The sequence below is a fragment of the Eleutherodactylus coqui genome, chromosome 2 (genome assembly GCF_035609145.1).
Source record: "Eleutherodactylus coqui strain aEleCoq1 chromosome 2, aEleCoq1.hap1, whole genome shotgun sequence".
NCBI classification, from domain to species: Eukaryota; Metazoa; Chordata; class Amphibia; order Anura; family Eleutherodactylidae; genus Eleutherodactylus; species Eleutherodactylus coqui.
The window spans coordinates 293,300,247-293,319,813 of record NC_089838.1 but is presented as its reverse complement, the minus strand read 5'-3'; the positions used below and the strand labels follow the sequence as shown (position 1 = coordinate 293,319,813).

General features: G+C 43.6%; 1 protein-coding gene across 1 annotated transcript in view; it reads left to right on the top strand.

The window, feature by feature from the left end:
* The window catches only part of LOC136610201 (C-type lectin domain family 5 member A-like), a 95,884-nt gene that overhangs the window by 24,639 nt on the left and 51,678 nt on the right, over window positions 1–19,567 (top strand). The window contains exons 3-5 of the mRNA XM_066589443.1: window positions 3,459–3,539; window positions 9,791–9,892; window positions 14,011–14,052. Coding sequence (XP_066445540.1) covers window positions 3,459–3,539; window positions 9,791–9,892; window positions 14,011–14,052 — 225 coding nt within the window. The remainder of the gene's footprint in view (window positions 1–3,458; window positions 3,540–9,790; window positions 9,893–14,010; window positions 14,053–19,567) is intronic.

The window sequence follows — 19,567 nt, the reverse complement described above, 5'->3', positions numbered from 1 at the left end:
ATTAGAGATGAGCGAGTATACTCGCTAAAGGCAATTGCTCGAGCGAGCATTGCCTTTAGCGAGTTTCTCCCCCGCTCGAGACAGAAGGTTCGGGTGCCGGCGTGGAGGAGCGGTGAGTAGCGGCTGTCAGCAGGAGGGAGAGAGGGGGAGAGAGATCTCCCCTCCGTTCCACCCCGCTCTTCCCCGCTGCTCCGTGCTCGCTGCCGGCACCCGAACCTTCAGTCTCGAGCGGGGAGATACTCGCTAAAGGCAATGCTCGCTCGAGCAATTGCCTTTAGCGAGTATACTCGCTCATCTATAGTATTTATGTATCTATTTCCATGGGCATGTATTTTTTCACAGTCATGTTTTGATAATGCAGCATGCACTACTTTTGTCCGTATTGTGTAAAAAATACACTAAATACAGTCTATGAAAAGTGATTAAAATACGGCTGCATCCATATGTCATCAGTATTGGATCTATATTTGCCTGTATTTGTACTCCTTGGTAATAGTTTGTATTGGACAAATAAAGATCCTTATTCTTCAGTAGAAAAATAATCAATAGAAGCAGATAGAGATCAAATGCTGATAACATCCGATGGCAATGTCATCTGTAACATGTTTGTATTACAGATATGATATTACAGCCATTTGCATACAGAGAAAGTATCCTTGTTTTTCTTTCACTATGATAGACTAGAAGTAAAAAAGGAAGCCATGACCACAAGTCAATTGTTATCTTGTAACCTATTGAGGAAGATGATGTCTGGGCCATATTTAAAAATTTCCATCTGTGGGACGATGTTCCTCTTACTGGTGTACTCTCTCTACTTTTTTTCATACTTCTCATATAAGAAAAAGAATAGCGCCAGACTGAGGTTCTTTGAGTTCACTGGAAGAAAAGTTTGGAAATTCATCTATACAGAACAAGTCCACTTTTGATTTGATCATAATTTTTGATATCAGTAAACATAGGACCTATCTGTAAAGTGCAGCATCCAAGGAGCCCACTCACAGCCGACGAGATGGTGGGGTAGATAAGGACCTTGTCACAGGGCTCTACATCTCCTCCTCAGAGGGTAGCTTGGGACCCAGCCAAGTTACTGTTGGGGGAGGTCACAGGAAAAAGTAACAAGATGTTACATTAACCCCTTCCCGCTCCAGGACGTACCGGTACGTCCTGGGAGCCTGGTACTTCCCGCAACAGGACGTACCGGTACGTCCTGGGGATAGCGCGAGATCACATATGATCCCGCGCTATCCCGCAGCGGGAGCCGGCTATCAGTCACAGCCGGCGTCCCGCTGCAACAGCGGGGGGGGGTCATCGGAGATGCGCCCCCCGCTGTTAACCCCTTCCCTGCCGCGATCTACGTAGATCGCGGCAGGGAAAGAGTTCACAGAGGGATCACACTCCCTCTGTGTCTCCGGCCGGCTCTCGCGATGTCATCGCAAGAGCCCGGCCTGTCACCATGGCAACAGGATGCCAGACACTGGCGTCCTGTATTGCCTGTGCCTATAATCGCTGTATAAGCGATAAGGCATGGCAGAGCAGTAGCTCTGCCATGCCTTATGACAGCGATTATAGGCACAGTGCTGCAAGTCCCTCAGAGGGACTCAAATAGTGTAAAAAAATGAAAATAAAAACGTTAAAAAAAAGAAAAATGTAAAAAAAAATGTAAAAAACCCCCTTTTTTTATGCTTTTTCTAATAAAAAAGGTAAAAAAAAATTAAAACCCCCACATATTGGGTATTGACACATCCGTAACGACGTGTACAAAAATTTGAACATGCTTTTTATTTTGTACGATGAAAAGCGTAAAAAAACCGCTAAAAAACAGAGGCAAAATGCTAATTTTTAGCATTTTGCCTCCCAAAAAATGCACTAAAAGTGATAACAAAAGCCGTACATTCCCCAAAATGGTACTAATAAAAACTACAGCTCATCTCGCAAAAAATAAGCCCTTATAGAGCTCCGTACATAGAAAAATAAAAAAAATAAAGGACTTTGAATGCAGCTATAGAGAAAAAAAAAAGATTTCCAAAAAAAAGGGGGTTTTATTGCAAAAAAGTGTAAAAACTTAAAAAAAATATAACAATTTTGGTATCGTAACCGTACCGACCTGCAGAAAAAATTAAGTGTGTCATGCATGCTGCATGATTAACGCTGTAAAAAAAAAAAAAAAAAATCTATGGCAGAATTGATGCGTTTTCTCTCCCTGTTATCATAAAAAAAATAATAAAAGTTTTACGATATAGTTAATGTACCCAAAAGTGGCACTGATAAAACTACAGCTCGCCACACAAAAAACAAGCCCTTATACGGCCGCGTCAACGGAAAAATAAAAAAGTTATGGCTTTTGAAAAATGGAGATGGAAAAATACCAAAAAATCGCTTGGTCCTCAACGCCAAAATAGGCCATGTCATTAAGGGGTTAACCATGCAGGGGGAGGGGGCGGGGCTAGAGAGGGATCACTATGATAACCCATCCAGCCCTGCCCCCTCTCAAGCCCTACCCCTGCTCTCAGGGAAGCCCTGGGAAAGCCCTCTAGTCCCGCCCCCTATCTCTCCAAATATGGGGAGATATGTCAGAGATCCCCTGTAGCTCCGCCCCCTCTTTCTCCTCTCTCTGGGGGATTCCTAGCCTGCTTCATGATCTTCTGCTATTGATTTCAATGGGGATGGTGCTGCTGCATTTTCACTCACTCTTACATCACTGGAAAGTCTATCACCAGTGGGTAAAAGCCCTAACAGGAAGAGTTGGTGTATGAGTAGTGATAAAGCAGTATCACTAAGCGGATGAAGTAGCTCTGTTGAACTACAGTGTAACAAGACTTAATAAAGCTCTACTGCTTTAGACATGATACCCCTCTTATTGATTATTCCTGTTACTATGTGATGTGCTTATAATGCATAATCACTTACACGGGGTGGAAACACCGCAAAAAGGCACTGAGCTGCCCTTTTGACCCATACTTGGTTGAGAGCTTTCCTGCCAAATTTGTGTGTACTTCACCTCTTGCCCTGCTCTAAGTGGTTTTGGGAGCCAGCTGGTAACAGAAGCTGATTGGTTCAAACCCCAGACCAATGGAAGCTTGTTGCTCAGGCAGATGTTCACTTTTGCCCGGCACCATCTGTGTTATATTACCTTCACCTAAATTACATGGGATTATAAATCATATTTCAATAGAACATGTACAGTCCAATTTTAAAGCATGCATTTCATATGGTGTTTCCATATTTTTGTCCACCCCCTGTACGTGTTTATGCGTTTCATTTAGTGGTTGGATAAAGATCTCAGTAGTATATTCAGTTGTGGGGTGCTGGATACATTTTGGTGCACATAAGTCTGAATGGTTGTTGAATATACAAGAAGGAAAAAGTTGATTCATATGTTGAACTTTCATTTTGTATCTTTCCTTCTAGAAAATAAATGAAGATGTGACATTTCACTTATAATGTCTTTAATTTTTCAGACAACAATATGACCGAAGATACGTATATGAAAATGGATGAAATAATCATAGAAAAAACATTTACCAGATCCATGGAGAAGGGTAAAACACCAAAAACAATGAATAAAGCCTTTTAGACATTAATTGTGAATCTTACCTATGCTTGTGTGTCTGAAAAACAAAGACAAATGCAAAATTACAGTCAACATCCTGACAACACTTCCAGTCCCCGGTCCTGGGCTCTGCTCGCAAGAGCTTACAATACATGAGGAAATAGGGGTGACACAAGAGATACAAGTGCTTCTTCTGTATAATGGTCAGCCATTTTTAAATAAATAGAGTATTATTCATAGGGATGTATAGGCCGGTCACCAGCCGGTATCTGTATGTACAGATATGAAGTGCATTAGGGTATATGGTGGTGGTGGTGGTGGGGGGGGGGGGGGATATTATGATCAGGTTCTGAGTGTAGAAGCAGGGTATATGGGGAAGACTTAGATTAGGGAGTATGCTAGTCCTGCCGAAAGAGATGTGCCTAAAATTATGGGTAGTTGTCACTTACTTCATTGTCTGGGGTAACGCATTCCAGAGAACTGCTGCAGCTCAAGAGAAGTCTTGAAAATGGAAGTGTGAGTTTCTGTCTTCGGAAGAACTTAGTTTAAGATCATTAGTAAAATTGAGAGTACAGATAGGGTGGGAGACAGAGATATAGGGTGGGGCAGCACTCTGAAGAGCTTTATGGAGGAGAAGGATGAGTTTAAATTGGATTCTATAGTGGTTAGGCAATCAGTGCAGTAACTGGCACAGCGTGGAGACATCAGTGCAGTGACTGGCATAGGGTGGAGGCATCGGTGCAGTGACTGGCATACGGTGGAGGCATCGGTGCAGTGACTGGCATACAGTGGAGGCATCGGTGCAGTGACTGGCACACAGTGGAGACATCAGTGTTCTAGTTGGAAAGAAAAATAAGTCTAGTTGCTGCATTTAGCACAGATTGCAGAAAAGAGAGTGTAGTGAAGGGAACACATATTAGTAATGAGTTACAGTAGTCAGCACAATAATGAATCAGTGCAACAATATCCACAATAAGTAAAGGGCAGGTTCTGGAGAGGTTTTGAGGTACTGATGACAGGAATATGCAAGTGAGTGAAGGAAAGATCGGAATCAAATATGACCCCACCACAGAGGACATGCTGCCGAGGAGTTATGGTAGCACCTACCACTGAGATGTAAATATTAGGTTTAGGTTAGTTAGTAGGTGGAGGAAACAGTAAATTCATTGTTTAAAAGTTTCAGTTTTAGAAAGAGGACATTTTGTTAGAGACAGCGGACAATCACTGGTGTTTTGCAGTAGTGAAGAGGTGATGTAATAAGAAGAAGTGTATAATTGGGTGTTGCCATTGGTAGAGATGGTATTGAAAGCCATATCTGCTGATACTTTGTCCAATAGCGGCGGTGTAGATGGAAAAGAGGAGAGGACCAAGTGTGGTGTCCTGCAGCAACCAAAACACGAAGCACACGCTGAGGAGATGGCAGGGTAGAGATGGCACCTGTCACAGTGGCTCTACCAAATTTCTCCCCAGAGGAACGCGCACAACCTCAGCCAAGGCACTGCTAGGCCTCTTCCAGGCAATGCTAGGACAGCGGTTACCTGTACAGTGGTGTAGTGGACTGGAGACGTTGTCACTTGTGACGCCACGGTTTCTTCACACCATTGTTGTCCGGTGGGAAAAATAATAGAGTCCACACACAGTTATAGTTGAATACCTCAATCACTGGGAACGGGCAGTGCCTGGAACTGTTCTTATTTAAAGTAATTTTCACACACCAGTGCAGGAAGAACAGTTAAGCAAGGTCAGGGAGGAGAACACAAGATGACACCGGGCCTACAGTTGTAGTTATCTGTACGACTCTGCTCCTGGACAAACACACTGGAGGTGGACAAAACACTCCGCAGACACTCACTTGCGCTTAGTAGCTTGAACACTGCACGGCGGGTTCCTTTCTCCACTCACTCTCTAGGTAGGGGTCCTAGGATGGGAACATCAGGATATCTCTCCTCCGCCTCCATACTTCACCACGTGAGGGTTGAAGTTACCCCCATGTAGCTGGCACTCTCTCTCTCAAGGAACCCAAAAGAACAGCCAGCCAGAACAGAAGTCCTTTGCACACCTCTTGCAAACACATAAATAGTGCAACATCACATGACAAGGCAGTTTGTTACATTTTCCAGACATATCCCAGACATTAACCTCTTACAGCTGTGCAATACACATAACTAGAGACAAGACAATTTGCCCAGTGTATCCACACTAAATACATGACATGTATGACTATTATGGAGGGGCCAGATATATAGACTTTGGGCCACCACACAAGGAACCCCAACAGCACAGGGATGCGGAGAAGTAAAGCTGAAAATGATACACTGACGTGCGTCGGAGAGCTAGGAAGAATACCATGAGAAAGTAGTATCCTTAAGGCTGTAGTTACATGGGTGAGCATGTTATAGGTCTGAGAAACTCGGCCTGATATTACACTTGTAAAATTCCAATTTTTGTGATGAGAAATCGCAGTGCATCACTGATCATGTGATTTTCATGTTTGTTTCTCATGTGGAAATCACATGTATTTCAAAAGGAAAATTAGAAGAAAAAAAAACCTCATCCTATTCGAGTGCAATGAGACTTTTAACTTGCCCACAGTAAATAATGTGTTCTGCCAAATCGCGGAAAATTACAATTGCTGCAAGAGAAAAATTGCACATGTAAATAGACTCGTAGAAAACAATAGGATCTATTTCCATGAGAGTTTTATGCATCTTGCAATGCAGAAAACTCGCACGGGAAAATTACCTCAGAGTTGCACATACTGAGTTGAGCTGTGGATTTAGGGCGCCTACCCACTAGCATTTTTTTTAACGCTGCGATATCGCTGTGTTTTTTTCAATGGGACTTTCAAGTGTTAAAATCGCATGGCGCAAAAATCGCTAAAGCACAAGCTTGCAATTTTTGTGCCATGTGATTCTAACATTAGAAAGTCCCATTGAAAAAAACGCTGCGATATCGCAGCGTTAAAAAAAGTTCTAGTGGGTAAAAGCCCTTATGATGTACAATGCTGTAGAGAAATTCAGCAGAATTAGCAGAGAGCAGTCACCACTAGATATAGCTGGCAGGAGATCGTTTGATACTTAATTAAGGGTATTTCTGTAGAATGTAAGTACGAAAACCAAACTAAGGGGTCAAGAAGAGAATTCTCAAATAGATAGCTATGGAAGGTGTCGGTAGCACTGGAGATCCAGGGCATGTGCTTCAGACCTCTAGCCCAATGCCACGAACCCCCAAGCGGGTGGCATTCTCCCGATACAGTGGAAATCTACAGTATGATACAGCAGGGAGTCATAGACTTCCCGCTCTACAATTTTCTGTCACAAAACCAGAGAGAATATAGAAAAAAAAAAACTATACTCCCCTACAGTGTCTTCTTTCCTTCATGCACTGTCACTTTCCAAATGTCTGGTGTTATGTTTGTCTAACTTGTATATGTCTGTGTGTGAGACATCCTACCCTCCTGTGTTTCGTGAATCGCCCCGAAAGGCAGATCTGGATTTTGGGTAGAGGGGTTCACCCAGAATTTCCCGGGGTTAACTGGAGGGGAACTTGTAAGTAGCAGTGCAGGGGTGTAGTCAGAGATTCTAAGAAAGCCTGAGTCAGAGAGAAAAAAGTCGAGTCAGAATGTCTAATAGGAAAAAGTCAGTTACGCTGCTAAACTCCCTCCCACCTCCCTTCTCTGGCCGCTGTCATTGGCTCCCATAGGAGCCCATGCAGCGACAGACGTATTCCTGCCCAAAAGATAGTTCAAGGACTATCTTCTGGGCCCGACGTAAAAACTCCTGGCGCTATATTGGCCGACTGTGCGCTTTTACGCCTCAGTAATATGCCCATCTGATCTGGCCAATATGCGCTCATGTGAAAGAAGCCTAAGGCTGCGTTTCCACACAGCAAAAACTGCTTGTAACTGAAACTCGGCACAAATGCGACAGACAAAGGCAATGCAATCTTGCCAGCATTATCGACAAGATTGTACAGCCACTGGCTGCTGCGACTGCGTGGAGTTTCAGCGACAAGGTTTCTTGCTGTGTAAACACACAGCCTCAGGGCTCCTTCACATGGTCATAATTGCATATGTAAAATTTATATCAAACACTAGACACTATGGGCCCATTTAGACACAACGATTATTGCTCAAAATTTGTTCAAAATCCATCTTGACTGTTATCAGCGCCGCACGCTGATTTTCTCAGCAGGCGGTGCTGATAGCATTCTTTCAGCTAGTATCCCACTGCCAGTTCTCAGTGGGACGTCAGCTGAAAGCTCCAAGAACAATGCAACTGTTTGCATATACAAAACAGCTGCTTTGTTCTTGGAGCTATTGACATGGTATCCCGCTCTGCTTGCACTAACTCTTAAGTAGCTAATTAGCTACTTAAAGTTACGCAAAGATGATCGCTCAAAACTGTCACTCAGACTGACGTTTGAGTGAATTTTGATCAATCGTGGTTCCGTGTAAATGGACCCTAAGGCCCCCTTCACACGACTGTACGCATATTTGAGTGCACCTCAGAGTTGCGTATTTGCAGAATGAACAATGTTTACTTGCACACGCATCAACGTATTTTACTGCACTTTTTGCGCCTGGAAGGCATGTTCATTTGCAAGCGGCAAAGAAAGACGCATTGATTTAAAGGGCTAATTAGTCTGAGTTCCAGATGTGTTCTTTTTCCTGCGTAATTACACAGTGTATCACACATCTCCTAGCATATTTTGCACACATTTGCGCATCCCCATTCTATGGGTAATTTAGGTGCGCAAATGCGCAGGAAAATAGAACATGGCTCCTCTGGGTAATTTATGCAAATAAGGAAGTTGGAAAAATACCTCTGCAGCGCCACCTATTGGATGGCAGCATTCCTTACAAATCAATGTAACTTTCCAACAAGTCTTAACAGTGATTGGAAAAAGGAAAAAAAAAACAGTAAACCATACACAGACAGCTGTTTCCGGGGGGTTTGCCCCTCATCAGTGTGCAGTAAGTTTCTGGCTTAGCTCATGAGAGACCTGGAACCTGTGTCAGGAGGGGTGTCATGTCTCCTTAGGCCTCCTTCACACGGGCGACAAAGTGGCGCGATTTTGCATGCTACAAATTGCATGTATGAGAAGCCCATGGTTTCCTATGGGATCCTTCACACATGAGATGTTTTGTAGCAGGCTACAAAATGACACACAAACCTAGCAGGTCCGGCGATATGCCCGCGACACGCGAGGTTTTGTAGCCCATGTTTCTCTATGGAGCCTTCCTCTCTGTTGCATCGCATCACACAAAAACGCGGTTTGCATGCGATGCGATGCAACTTTGACAGTAGCAGATGCTACAAAGTTGCGTGATTTTGTAGCGTCACATGCGACTTTGTAGCGCTACAAAATCGCGGTATCGCTGCGAGAAAAATCGCAGCGATATCGTACGGTGCAGCGATGCGATATCACTGCGATTTTCTTGCAGCAATGCGGTTTCGCCTGTGTGAAGAAAGCCTTAAGGAGAACCACCAAAAAGTGTGTGAAGACACCTATGAGGTGAGTTGGTCGGGGATGGTATAGTCTCTCCCCAAGGAAATAGCCAGATTTTCACCGTGAAATGTATTGATTGACCTTGCATTGAGTGTATTCCAAGGTCAACATCAATACCAAAATCTGCAAAAAACTCCTCATATGGATTTTAGTGCAGATTTTCACATGGAATTTGTTTCACATTTTCTCCACGATTTGCGCACGTACCCTAAATTTATTATGTGCTTGGATCCAGGTCATGTAATCAGATAAACATGACACCCAAGGTGGGATTACTAAGCAGAGGCAAAAAACAAACCCTGTGGCCTGTGTGTATCATAAAATCTTATGAGGATCAAAGAGTTTGACAAAAGTTTAGAGATACCATCTGGTTGAAAAGGAAAGGAGAGAAGGACATAGATGTACATACAATGTATTAAACGGTTGCAGCGATTAAGGTTCAGCATAGATGGTTAATGCAGGAGCAATTGTGCGCAGTTTATACTAGCTACTTTGAATAGACACAAATAAACCATAAATGAGGTAAAAAGTCAATGAATGAGCTGCTTTCCATGTGCAAGAATAGGATGATTAGAAAGAAGTTATCACCATATTTGAACCAAAGGTCAATCCCAACTGCATGATTTCTACATAGTGCTTGTATAACCTCATGTGTAATCTTGTAGCATTCTAGATCCTTTAACATTGACTCCATTACTATTGTGCTTTTACTCTTTTTGTTTACTTTAGAAGCATCAACTACAAAACTCCGGAGAATTCTAGCAGCGCTGATCCTTCTTATTATCATGGTCCTTATTCTGGTTGCCTCCACAAGTCTCCTATTAACATACTGTGAGTTTTGATTACACAGATCCATCAGGCCTCATTCACATGAGCGCTGTTTTAGCGCAGTATAGGCACATGAAAAGATTGCAGCTATATTGCACTAAAGATTGGGTGAACGGGTGATTTCCGGCTATTTTAATTATCTGTGAAATTGCTTGTTCACACAATCGGAGGTGCGTGGTGCATGTTATCCAGCTCCCATAGGAGTCTAGGGAAAGCATGCACCAAAGCTAGGTCAGGTCCTTAGATGCGAGCTTTGCAGTCATATGTTCTATCTTTGTTAGGTGCGAATATTTTGCGCGTCTTAAATTTCTTCATCTGAATGGTCCTATAGGAAACCATTGGTTCTAATAGAAGCGCTTTCTTTGCGCACCTCTGATGCGCTAAAACAGCGCTTGTGTGAACGAGACCCTATAGTTGATCTAGAATGGTTGGAACAGATATAAGCCATCATCTATTTCTGCCTTAAATTCAGCCTCAAATAAAACTAAAGCGCGTGTCCAGTGATTCCCTTAAAAACCTGTCAGGATGATCCCTTAGTGTTTAGTTCATAATCTCGAATTAAAAAATAAGTGATCTATACAGTTTATCTATATACATAAGGCCTCTTTCACACAGGGACCTATGTGCGCAAAAATAACGAACATAAAAAACTTGCGGCTATTAGAGCCAATGGTTTCCTATAGGGAACGTTCAAATGCTTTTTGAGCATCTGAACGCTCCAAAATGTTGAAACCATTTAAAGTGTTGAAAGCATTTGTTCTAATAGCCGAAACTTTTTATGTGTGTGATTTTGGTACATGTAGGTCCCTGTGTGAATGAGCCATAGTGCAAAAGTAAGTGACCCACAATCCTATGAACCTAAACTAATTCTCTAACTTCCCAGTGTCGTACAAACTTGAAATTTGGCACAACCATTCTTTAGGTCCTAAATAGGAAAAGTAAAGGGGTCACACAACCTAATTATTCAGTTTTAAGCACTAAAGTAAGTGACCCCCTATGTAATGTAACTAATAATACATATCCGTACTGCACAAATGTGAAACTTGCTATGACCAATCTTTATGTTCTAAATAGGAAAAGTAAAATGGTTGCAACATCAATATTTGTGAAAAACTGTGCAAAAATCTGTGATACATGACATAGTTCTTTTCTCAGACACCATAAAGCCTAGGGAAATGATTTGTATACTGAGGAGAATGTACCTCACCTCTATGTGTATATACCGAGGAAAATCTACCTCACCTCTATGTGTATATACTGAGGAGAATCTACCTTACCTCTATGTGTATATACTGAGGAGAATCTACTTCACCTCTGTGTGCATATACTGAGGAGAATCTGTCTCACTGAAGGGAACCAATGATTACTAAAATATAACTTTTATTCAAATAAAATTAAAAAACGTGCGTGATCAAACTCGTGAATTGTGTGCCTCTTTTTTATTTTCTAGGGTAACACTGATATATTGATATTTCTTTGTTATGTTTATGTCCTGATGTTTTACGCTAACTGTGAATTTGGAAATAGAAGATACCCCACACTCAACTTAGTTGCGTTGGAACAAGAAAAATTCCTTTATTACTTTTATTCTTCTATTTCGTAAATAAAGGCTCTGTTCACCATCTTGTGTTTATCTAGTGAACAGCTGATTATCAGTCACCGAATATTCTATATGTTCACTCCACCAGTGATTTGGTCAAAGACTGTAGCGTAATATAGACCAGACACCGGTGTCCTTTAACACACTGATATCAACTTTATCACAGTCAGCTTCTGATATCTAATAGGACATATCCCAAGCCGTCTATATCAGTGTTCAGCTCTATGATTACAACTAATGGCGCTGTATTAAACTACTGCATAGTATGTCATTGCATTCATTCATTACTCAGCCATACTGTTTCTTTGTGAATAGCTGGTATAGGGTTTGATAGACCCACACACACTTTATTATGTGGAGGCTATCAGCCCTTTATTTACATATTCATGTTCAACATCTCAAATTTAGGGGATTGAGTATTGGTCTGATGGACTTAGATTCTATCATCCATCAGGACTCTCAATAACCGCTTGTTTATCCCTATAAAACACCATCAAAGTTCTGGGGATTGAGTATTAGTCTGATGGATTCAGATTTTATAACCCATCAAGGCTCTCAATAACCCCCTATAATTCATATAGAACACCATCAACGTGTTTCTACAGCTATCATTGATATAGCTGCGTCATCAGGATGGTATAAAGTGCTATAGATGTGAACAGCCTGACCGGCTGTGAATGAATGAGCATAGATGCTCATTCATTCACAATACTCAATCCCCTAAATTTTGGATGAGTAATGAATGAATGCAATGACATACTATGCAGTAGTTTAATACAGCGCCATTAGTTGTAATCACAGCGCTGAACACTGATATAGACGGCTTGCGATATGTCCTATTAGATATCAGAAGCTGACTGTGATAAAGTTGATATCAGTGTGTTAAAGGACACAGGTGTCTGGTCTATATTACGCTACAGTCTTTGACCAAATCACTGGTGGAGTGAACATATAGAATATTCGGTGACTGATAATCAGCTGTTCACTAGATAAACCCAAGATGATGAACAGAGCCTTTATTTACGAAATAGAAGAATAAAAGTAATAAAGGAATTTTTCTTGTTCCAACGCAACTAAGTTGAGTGTGGGGTATCTTCTATTTCCAAATTCACAGTTAGCGTAAAACATCAGGACATAAACATAACAAAGAAATATCAATATATCAGTGTTACCCTAGAAAATAAAAGAGGCACACAATTCACGAGTTTGATCACGCACGTTTTTTAATTTTCTTTGAATAAACGTTATATTTTAGTAATCATTGGTTCCCTTCGGTGAGACAGTTCTAATATATTACGCTTAGGGAATATTGGCTGTCACGGTGACAAAAACGGAGGAGAATCTACCTCACCTCTGTGTGCATATACTGAAAAGATTCTAATATACTGAGGAGAATATACTGAAACACTGCAAAGTACATAAGGAAGCAGTCATGGACTGCAGAGGTGGAGCATGCCTTTAAGGCTAAGAAGGGGCTGAACCACCAGTCTGGGGGTAAATTTGAATAAAAAGGGGCGTTATCTTTAAGAATAAAAAGTAAGGAGAGTGGGAGGGGTGGCACATTCTGCAGAGGGACATTGGTACATGCAGTCTGAGGAGAATTTACTGCTCCTGTATGTGTATACATATTTTATTCCTCGGTTCCTCTGAAGTAACCACGACATCATAAAAGTTTCTGGGCGAATAACAGGTAAACACCTGTACCAAATTAACTCGGGTGAAGCCGGGTAGATCAGCTAGTTGTCAATATATGTGTCGTGTCTGTCTTCTGAGATCTGTGGTACTACGGATTCTCTGAAGCTTTCCTGATCAGGTGTGGGGGATTGTTCTGGCTGGGTGTGTGTGTGTCTCCAGTCAGCCAATTACTCCAGGTCAGTACACATAAAAGCTGTCTTCCCAGTTGTGGGTGTGGTCAGCTTTCTCTTTTCTCGTTCTCTCTCTATGGTACCTGTAGTACCATAGTTCTCAGGAAACAGACATGACAATAGGTTACATTAGGAGAAAACTTGAATTACTACAGCCCTTTACTTCCTCCCTGCTGATGACAGCTAAAGTACTAGCACTGAGCTACACAGATAGATCTAAAATAGTTTCAATGCCTTTCCCAATTAGATGGGAACAAGATGTCTGTGTTTATATAAAGAAATTGTAAGCCGATAAAGTCATATGGTAGAATCAGGCCAGTTGATAGGAGTGTACTAACAGAGAAGAGTTGAAGAGCAATGGCAAGTGAAATCTGAGCTAGCCAGCTTGTGGAAGTTGTGACCATAACTGGCCTGTAGCTCCACTGTACTGTAGCTGTAGCATGCCAGACAATGACAACAACTTTCTGCTGGCAAAACACAGAATGGACCCATCCTCCACTGAGATCTCCATCAAATGGACACTTTCACCAGCCAGAAGTGACATGTAGAAACTATTAACCTGATAGGTTGAATGGAGGGTCCCAGCTATATTCAATTAGTAAATGCTAAGGATAAGTTGAAACTATGATCTCACAAATCTACTATTTACTCCACAGATTTGGCAATGAGTAAAGAGATGTCACAACTGAAGAATTCTGGTAAGCATTTAATGTATTAGTAGGGAGATTACATTTATTGCTCCTGCACACTGGCGAGAGCGATATCGGGATGTGATTGACGCCCCGATATCGCTTTCGCAAATCCTTCTGAAGCCCTGGATGCTAGGCGTTTCTGCAGGGAAACAGCCTCCCATCCCTGCAGGGCTGAAGGAATCTCCTGCCGTGGTTGTCACAGCCACAGCAGGAGATAATGATCTTTTCCCATTAATCTCAACGGGGCCTGCGGCAGCAGCGCCGGTCCAATTGAAATCAACGGGTGAGGATCGTGATCCTCTTCCAGTGCTGTGGCAGCAGTGGCAGAGGACCCTCCGCGACAAAGATTTTCTGAAGGGAGCTTGAAATATAAGCCCTATCCCAAAAATAATCAATAACTGTAGAAAAAAAAGAAGAATACATCACCCTAGTAGCGCTGTCATCTCCGGCGCGTCTTCTTGCAGGTCTTCTTATATTTTAAGCGCCCACCCGAAAATTCTTATCAAGGAGAGTCCCCTGCCACTGCTGTGACAGCAGTGGCAGAGGATTGTGATCCTCACCCATTGGAAACAATGGCCCCATTGGAAACAATGGGCAAGATCGCAAAAAGAATGGACATGCCGCGATTTTGTTTTAATACTGCATCGCAAGCGTTAAAACATCACAAATATGCATGGAGCCATTTGAATTTTATTGGTTCTTAATTTTGCGATTTCTTGCAGCCTTGCAGTGCTGGGAAATCATGCGATTCCCTCGCCAGTGTGAAGATGCCCTTAGCATTTATCATTTATAATACGGAAAAATGTGTTGCCTTTAATTCACGTTCAGGGAATTACTTTGATGTGTACTACATCTTTTATGTTGTATTTCATTACTGATGCTCTAGTGATGTAATACTGTACTACTAGAGATGAGCGAGCACCAAAATGCTCAGGTGCTCGTTGCTCGAGTCGAAATTTTTGCAATGCTCGAGAGCTCATTTCGAGTAACGAACCCAATTGATGTTAATGGGCGACTCAAGCATTTTTGTATGGAACCGATGCTCCGCATAGGTGATGACTTGTGAAACTCTGGAAAACCTCAGAAAGTCATGGAAACACCACAGAATCGGATAGAGAAGGGCAGGGGCAGCATGCATGGCTGCATCTGAGGCTCCCATGTCCCACTATTAAGCCAAAATGGGGGCAAGAGTCTGGCATCACCCCCCTAACAATTTTTACTTTGGACAAACCCTCATTAGCAAGGCACACCTTAGCTAAGCACCACGCTACCTGCAGCCACGGACAATCACTGCCTGCGGGTGACACCGCTACCTCTTCTCCTGGGTTACATGTTGGCATTGCTGTCCAATCTCCCCACATGATCCTGCGTCCACAGCGCACACAAAAGTGTCCCTGCGCAGCGTTCAGCTGCCCTCGTGCCACATGCTCGCTGCATAGCCACACCACCCTCATGTCTATTTATAAGCGCGTACTGGATGAGGAGGAACCAGAGGCACACACTGCAGAGGGTTGGCAGGGCCAGGCAGCGACCCTCTCTGAAAGTGTGGGCGACAGCCCACAATGCTGCTGAGAATTGATGATAAATTGACGTTCGATCATCATTCCAATCCTGTGCCACCTCCGTCGCAAAATTGTCAGGAGCTGCAAATGTGGGCATAAAGGGGACTCAGGTGCCAGCACTTATGCACATCTCCACAATGCAGCAATACTCTGTGTGGGAAGCACGTGACCGGGCCCAGGGTCAGGCTCGGTCCCAGCCTCCATCTTGTGTGACCCAAGGTGCCGCGAGTTGCATAGCAATGGGAAATCCATGTGTCCCCACAGAATTCAGTCTGTGTAGGTGTTAGATAGCTCAGCACCGCAATGGAAAGTCTTTGAGTTCCTTGGGCTTGCCTATGCTGTCGGTACACAAAGTTGGTATTACACAAGAAGAAATCAGAGCGCCCAAACATGGCAGAGTTTCACCCCACCAAGGACCTCGGCCCACATTTCTACCCTAGTCAGTCAGTGTGTGTGCCAGACAGGTAAAACAATGCAATGGGAAGTCTTTGTGCACCCACAGCATAGGCGAGCCCAAGGAACTTAAAGATGGTATTACACATAAAGAAATCAGAACGCCCAAACATTGCAGAGTTTCACCCCGCCAAGGACCTCGGCCCACATTTCTACCCTAGTCAGTGAGTGTATTTGTGTCAGACAGGTAAAACACCGCTATGGAAAGTCTTTGTGCACTCACAGCATAGGCGAGGCAAAGGAACCCAAGGAAAGTATTAAACATGAAGCAATTACAGTGCCCAAACATGGCAGAGTTTCACCCTGCTAAGGGCCTTCGGCCTACTTTTCTGCCTTAGTCAATCAGTGTATTTGTGTCAGACAGGTAAAACACCGCTATGGGAAGTCTTTGTGCACTCACAGCATAGGCGAGGCAAAGGAACCCAAGGAAAGTATTAAACATGAGGCAATTACAGTGCCCAAACATGGCAGAGTTTCACTCCGCCGAGGAGCTCGGCCTCTGCACACACCCTCAGCAATCGTGGGCATAAAGCAGACTCCGATGCTAGTACAGCTGTTTACTTCTCATTAAATCAGTTACTGTTGCTTACACCGCTCCAAAGACTGGATTAACCAGGAAGAAGTTCCACAGGCCCAACCTGGCGCAGTTGCATTTCCCTAAGGACATAGGCCTCTGCCCACACCCTCAGCAATCGTGGGCATAAAGTGGACTCCGATGCTAGTACAGCTGTAAACGTCTCATTAAATCAGTTAAGGTTGCTTACACTGCTCCAAAGACTTAATTAACCAGGAAGAAGCTCCACAGGCCCAACCTGGCACAGTTGCATTTCCCCCATGACATAGGCCTCTGCCTACACTCTAAGCAATCGTGGGCATAAAGCGGACTCCGATGATAGTACAGCTGTAAACATCTCATTAAATCCGTTACAATTGCTTACACCGCTCCAAAGACTGGATTAACCAGAAAGAAGTTCCACAGGTCCAACCTCGCACAGTTGCATTTCCCCAAGGACATAGGCCTCTGCCCACACCCTCAGCAATCGTGGGCATAAAGCGGACTCCGATGATAGTACAGCTGTAAACATCTCATTAAATCCGTTACAATTGCTTACACCGCTCCAAAGACTGGATTAACCAGAAAGAAGTTCCACAGGTCCAACCTCGCACAGTTGCATTTCCCCAAGGACATAGGCCTCTGCCCACACCCTCAGCAATCGTGGGCATAAAGTGGACTCCGATGCTAGTACAGCTGTAAACGTCTCATTAAATCAGTTACGGTTGCTTACACCGGTCCAAAGACTGAATTAACCAGGAAGAAGTTCCACAGGCCCCACCTGGCGCAGTTGCATTTCTCTCCAGGACATAGGCCTCTGCCCACACCCTCAGCAATCGTGGGCATGAAGCGGACTCTGATGCTAGTATAGCTGTGAACGTCTCATTAAATGTGTTACGGTTGCTTACACCGCTCCAAAGACTGGATTAACCAGGAAGAAGTTCCACAGGCCCAACCTGGCGCAGTTGCATTTCCCCCAGGACATAGGCCTCAGCAATCGTGGGCATAAAGTGGACTCCGATGCTAGTACAGCTGTGAATGTCTCATTAAATCAGTTACGATTGCTTACACCGCTCCAAAGACTGGATTAACCAGAAAGAAGTTCCACAGGACCAACCTGGCGCAGTTGCATTTCCCTAAGGACATAGGCCTCTGCCCACACCCTCAGCAATCGTGGGCATAAAGTGGACTCCAATGCTAGTACAGCTGTAAACGTCTCATTAAATCTTTTACTGTTGCTTCCACCGCTCCAAAGACTAGATTAACCAGGAAGAAGTTCCACAGGCCCAACTGGGTGCAGTTGCATTTCCCCCAGGACATAAAGCTCTGCCCACACCCTCAGCAATTGTGGGCATAAAGTGGACTCTGATGCTAGTACAGCTGTGAACATCTCATTAAATCAGTTACGGTTGCTTACACCGCTCCAAAGACTGGATTAAGCAGGAAGAAGTTTCACAGGCTCAACCTGGTGCTGTTGCATTTCCCCCAGGACATAGGCCTTTGCCCACACCCTCAGCAATCGTGGGCATAAAGCGGACTCCGATGCTAGTACAGCTGTGAACGTCTCATTAATACAGTAACGCTCCTTTCGTTTGGCCAAAACCAATGCCTCAGATAACTGTGGTAACACAAGAGAAAATACATGTTGCCCAGTGCTGATCCCCTGACCCCAAGCAAGAGGAGGAGGTGGCATTACAAGGCCAAGAAACCATGACCAGGACCCGATATATTCTTTGTGGGAAGTATGTGAGCAGGCCCTGGGTCAGGCACGGTCCCAGCCCTCACCTTCTGTGACCCAAGGTGCCCTGAGTTACATAGCAATGGGAAATCCATGTGTTCCCACACACTTCATTCTCTGTAGGTGTCAGATAGCTCAAGACCGCAAGGGGAAGTCTTTGAGTTCCTTGGGCTCGCCTATACTGTTGGTGCAGAAAGATGGTATTACACAAGAAGAAATCAGAGTGCCCAAACATGGGGGAGTTTCACCCCGCCAAGGACCTTGGCCTCGGCCCACATTTCTGCCCTCATCAGTCAGTGTATTTGTGCCAGATAGGTAAAACACTGCAATGGGAAGTCTTTGTGCACCCATAGTATAGGCAGATCCCTGTAACTTTTCTGTAGGAAAGGCATAGGCAGACCCCTGTAACATTTCTGTAGCAGAAGTATAGGCAGACCCCTGTAACATTCCTGTAGCATAAGTATAGGCATACCCCAGTAACATTTCTGTAGCAAAGTCTTCATAAAAATTTCTGTGCGAATAACAGGTAAACACCTGTACCAAATTAACTCGGGCGAAGCCAGGTAGATCAGCTAGTTGTCAATATATGTGTCATGTCTGTCTTCTGAGATCTGTGGTACTACAGATTCTCTGAAGCTTTTCTGCTCAGGTGTGGGGGATTGTGCTGGCTGGGTGTGTGTGTGTCTCCAGTCAGCCAATTACTCCAGGTCAGTACACATAAAAGCTGTCTTCCCAGTTGTGGGTGTGGTCAGCTTTCTCTTTTCTCATTCTCTCTCTATGGTACCTGTAGTACCATAGTTCTCAGGAAACAGACATGACAATAGGTTACATTAGGAGAAAACTTGAATTACTACAGCCCTTTACTTCCTCCCTGCTGATGACAGCTAAAGTACTAGCACTGAGCTACACAGATAGATCTAAAATAGTTTCAATACCTTTCCCAATTAGATAGGAACAAGATGTCTGTGTTTATATAAAGAAATTGTAAGCCGATAAAGTCATATCGTAGAATCAGGCCAGTTGATAGGAGTGTACTAACAGAGAAGAGTTGAAGAGCAATGGCAAGTGAAATCTGAGCTAGCCAGCTTGTGGAAGCTGTGACCATAACTGGCCTGTAGCTCCACTGTACTGTAGCTGTAGCATGCCAGACAATGACAACAACTTTCTGCTGGCAAAACACAGAATGGACCCATCCTCCACTGAAATCTCCATCAA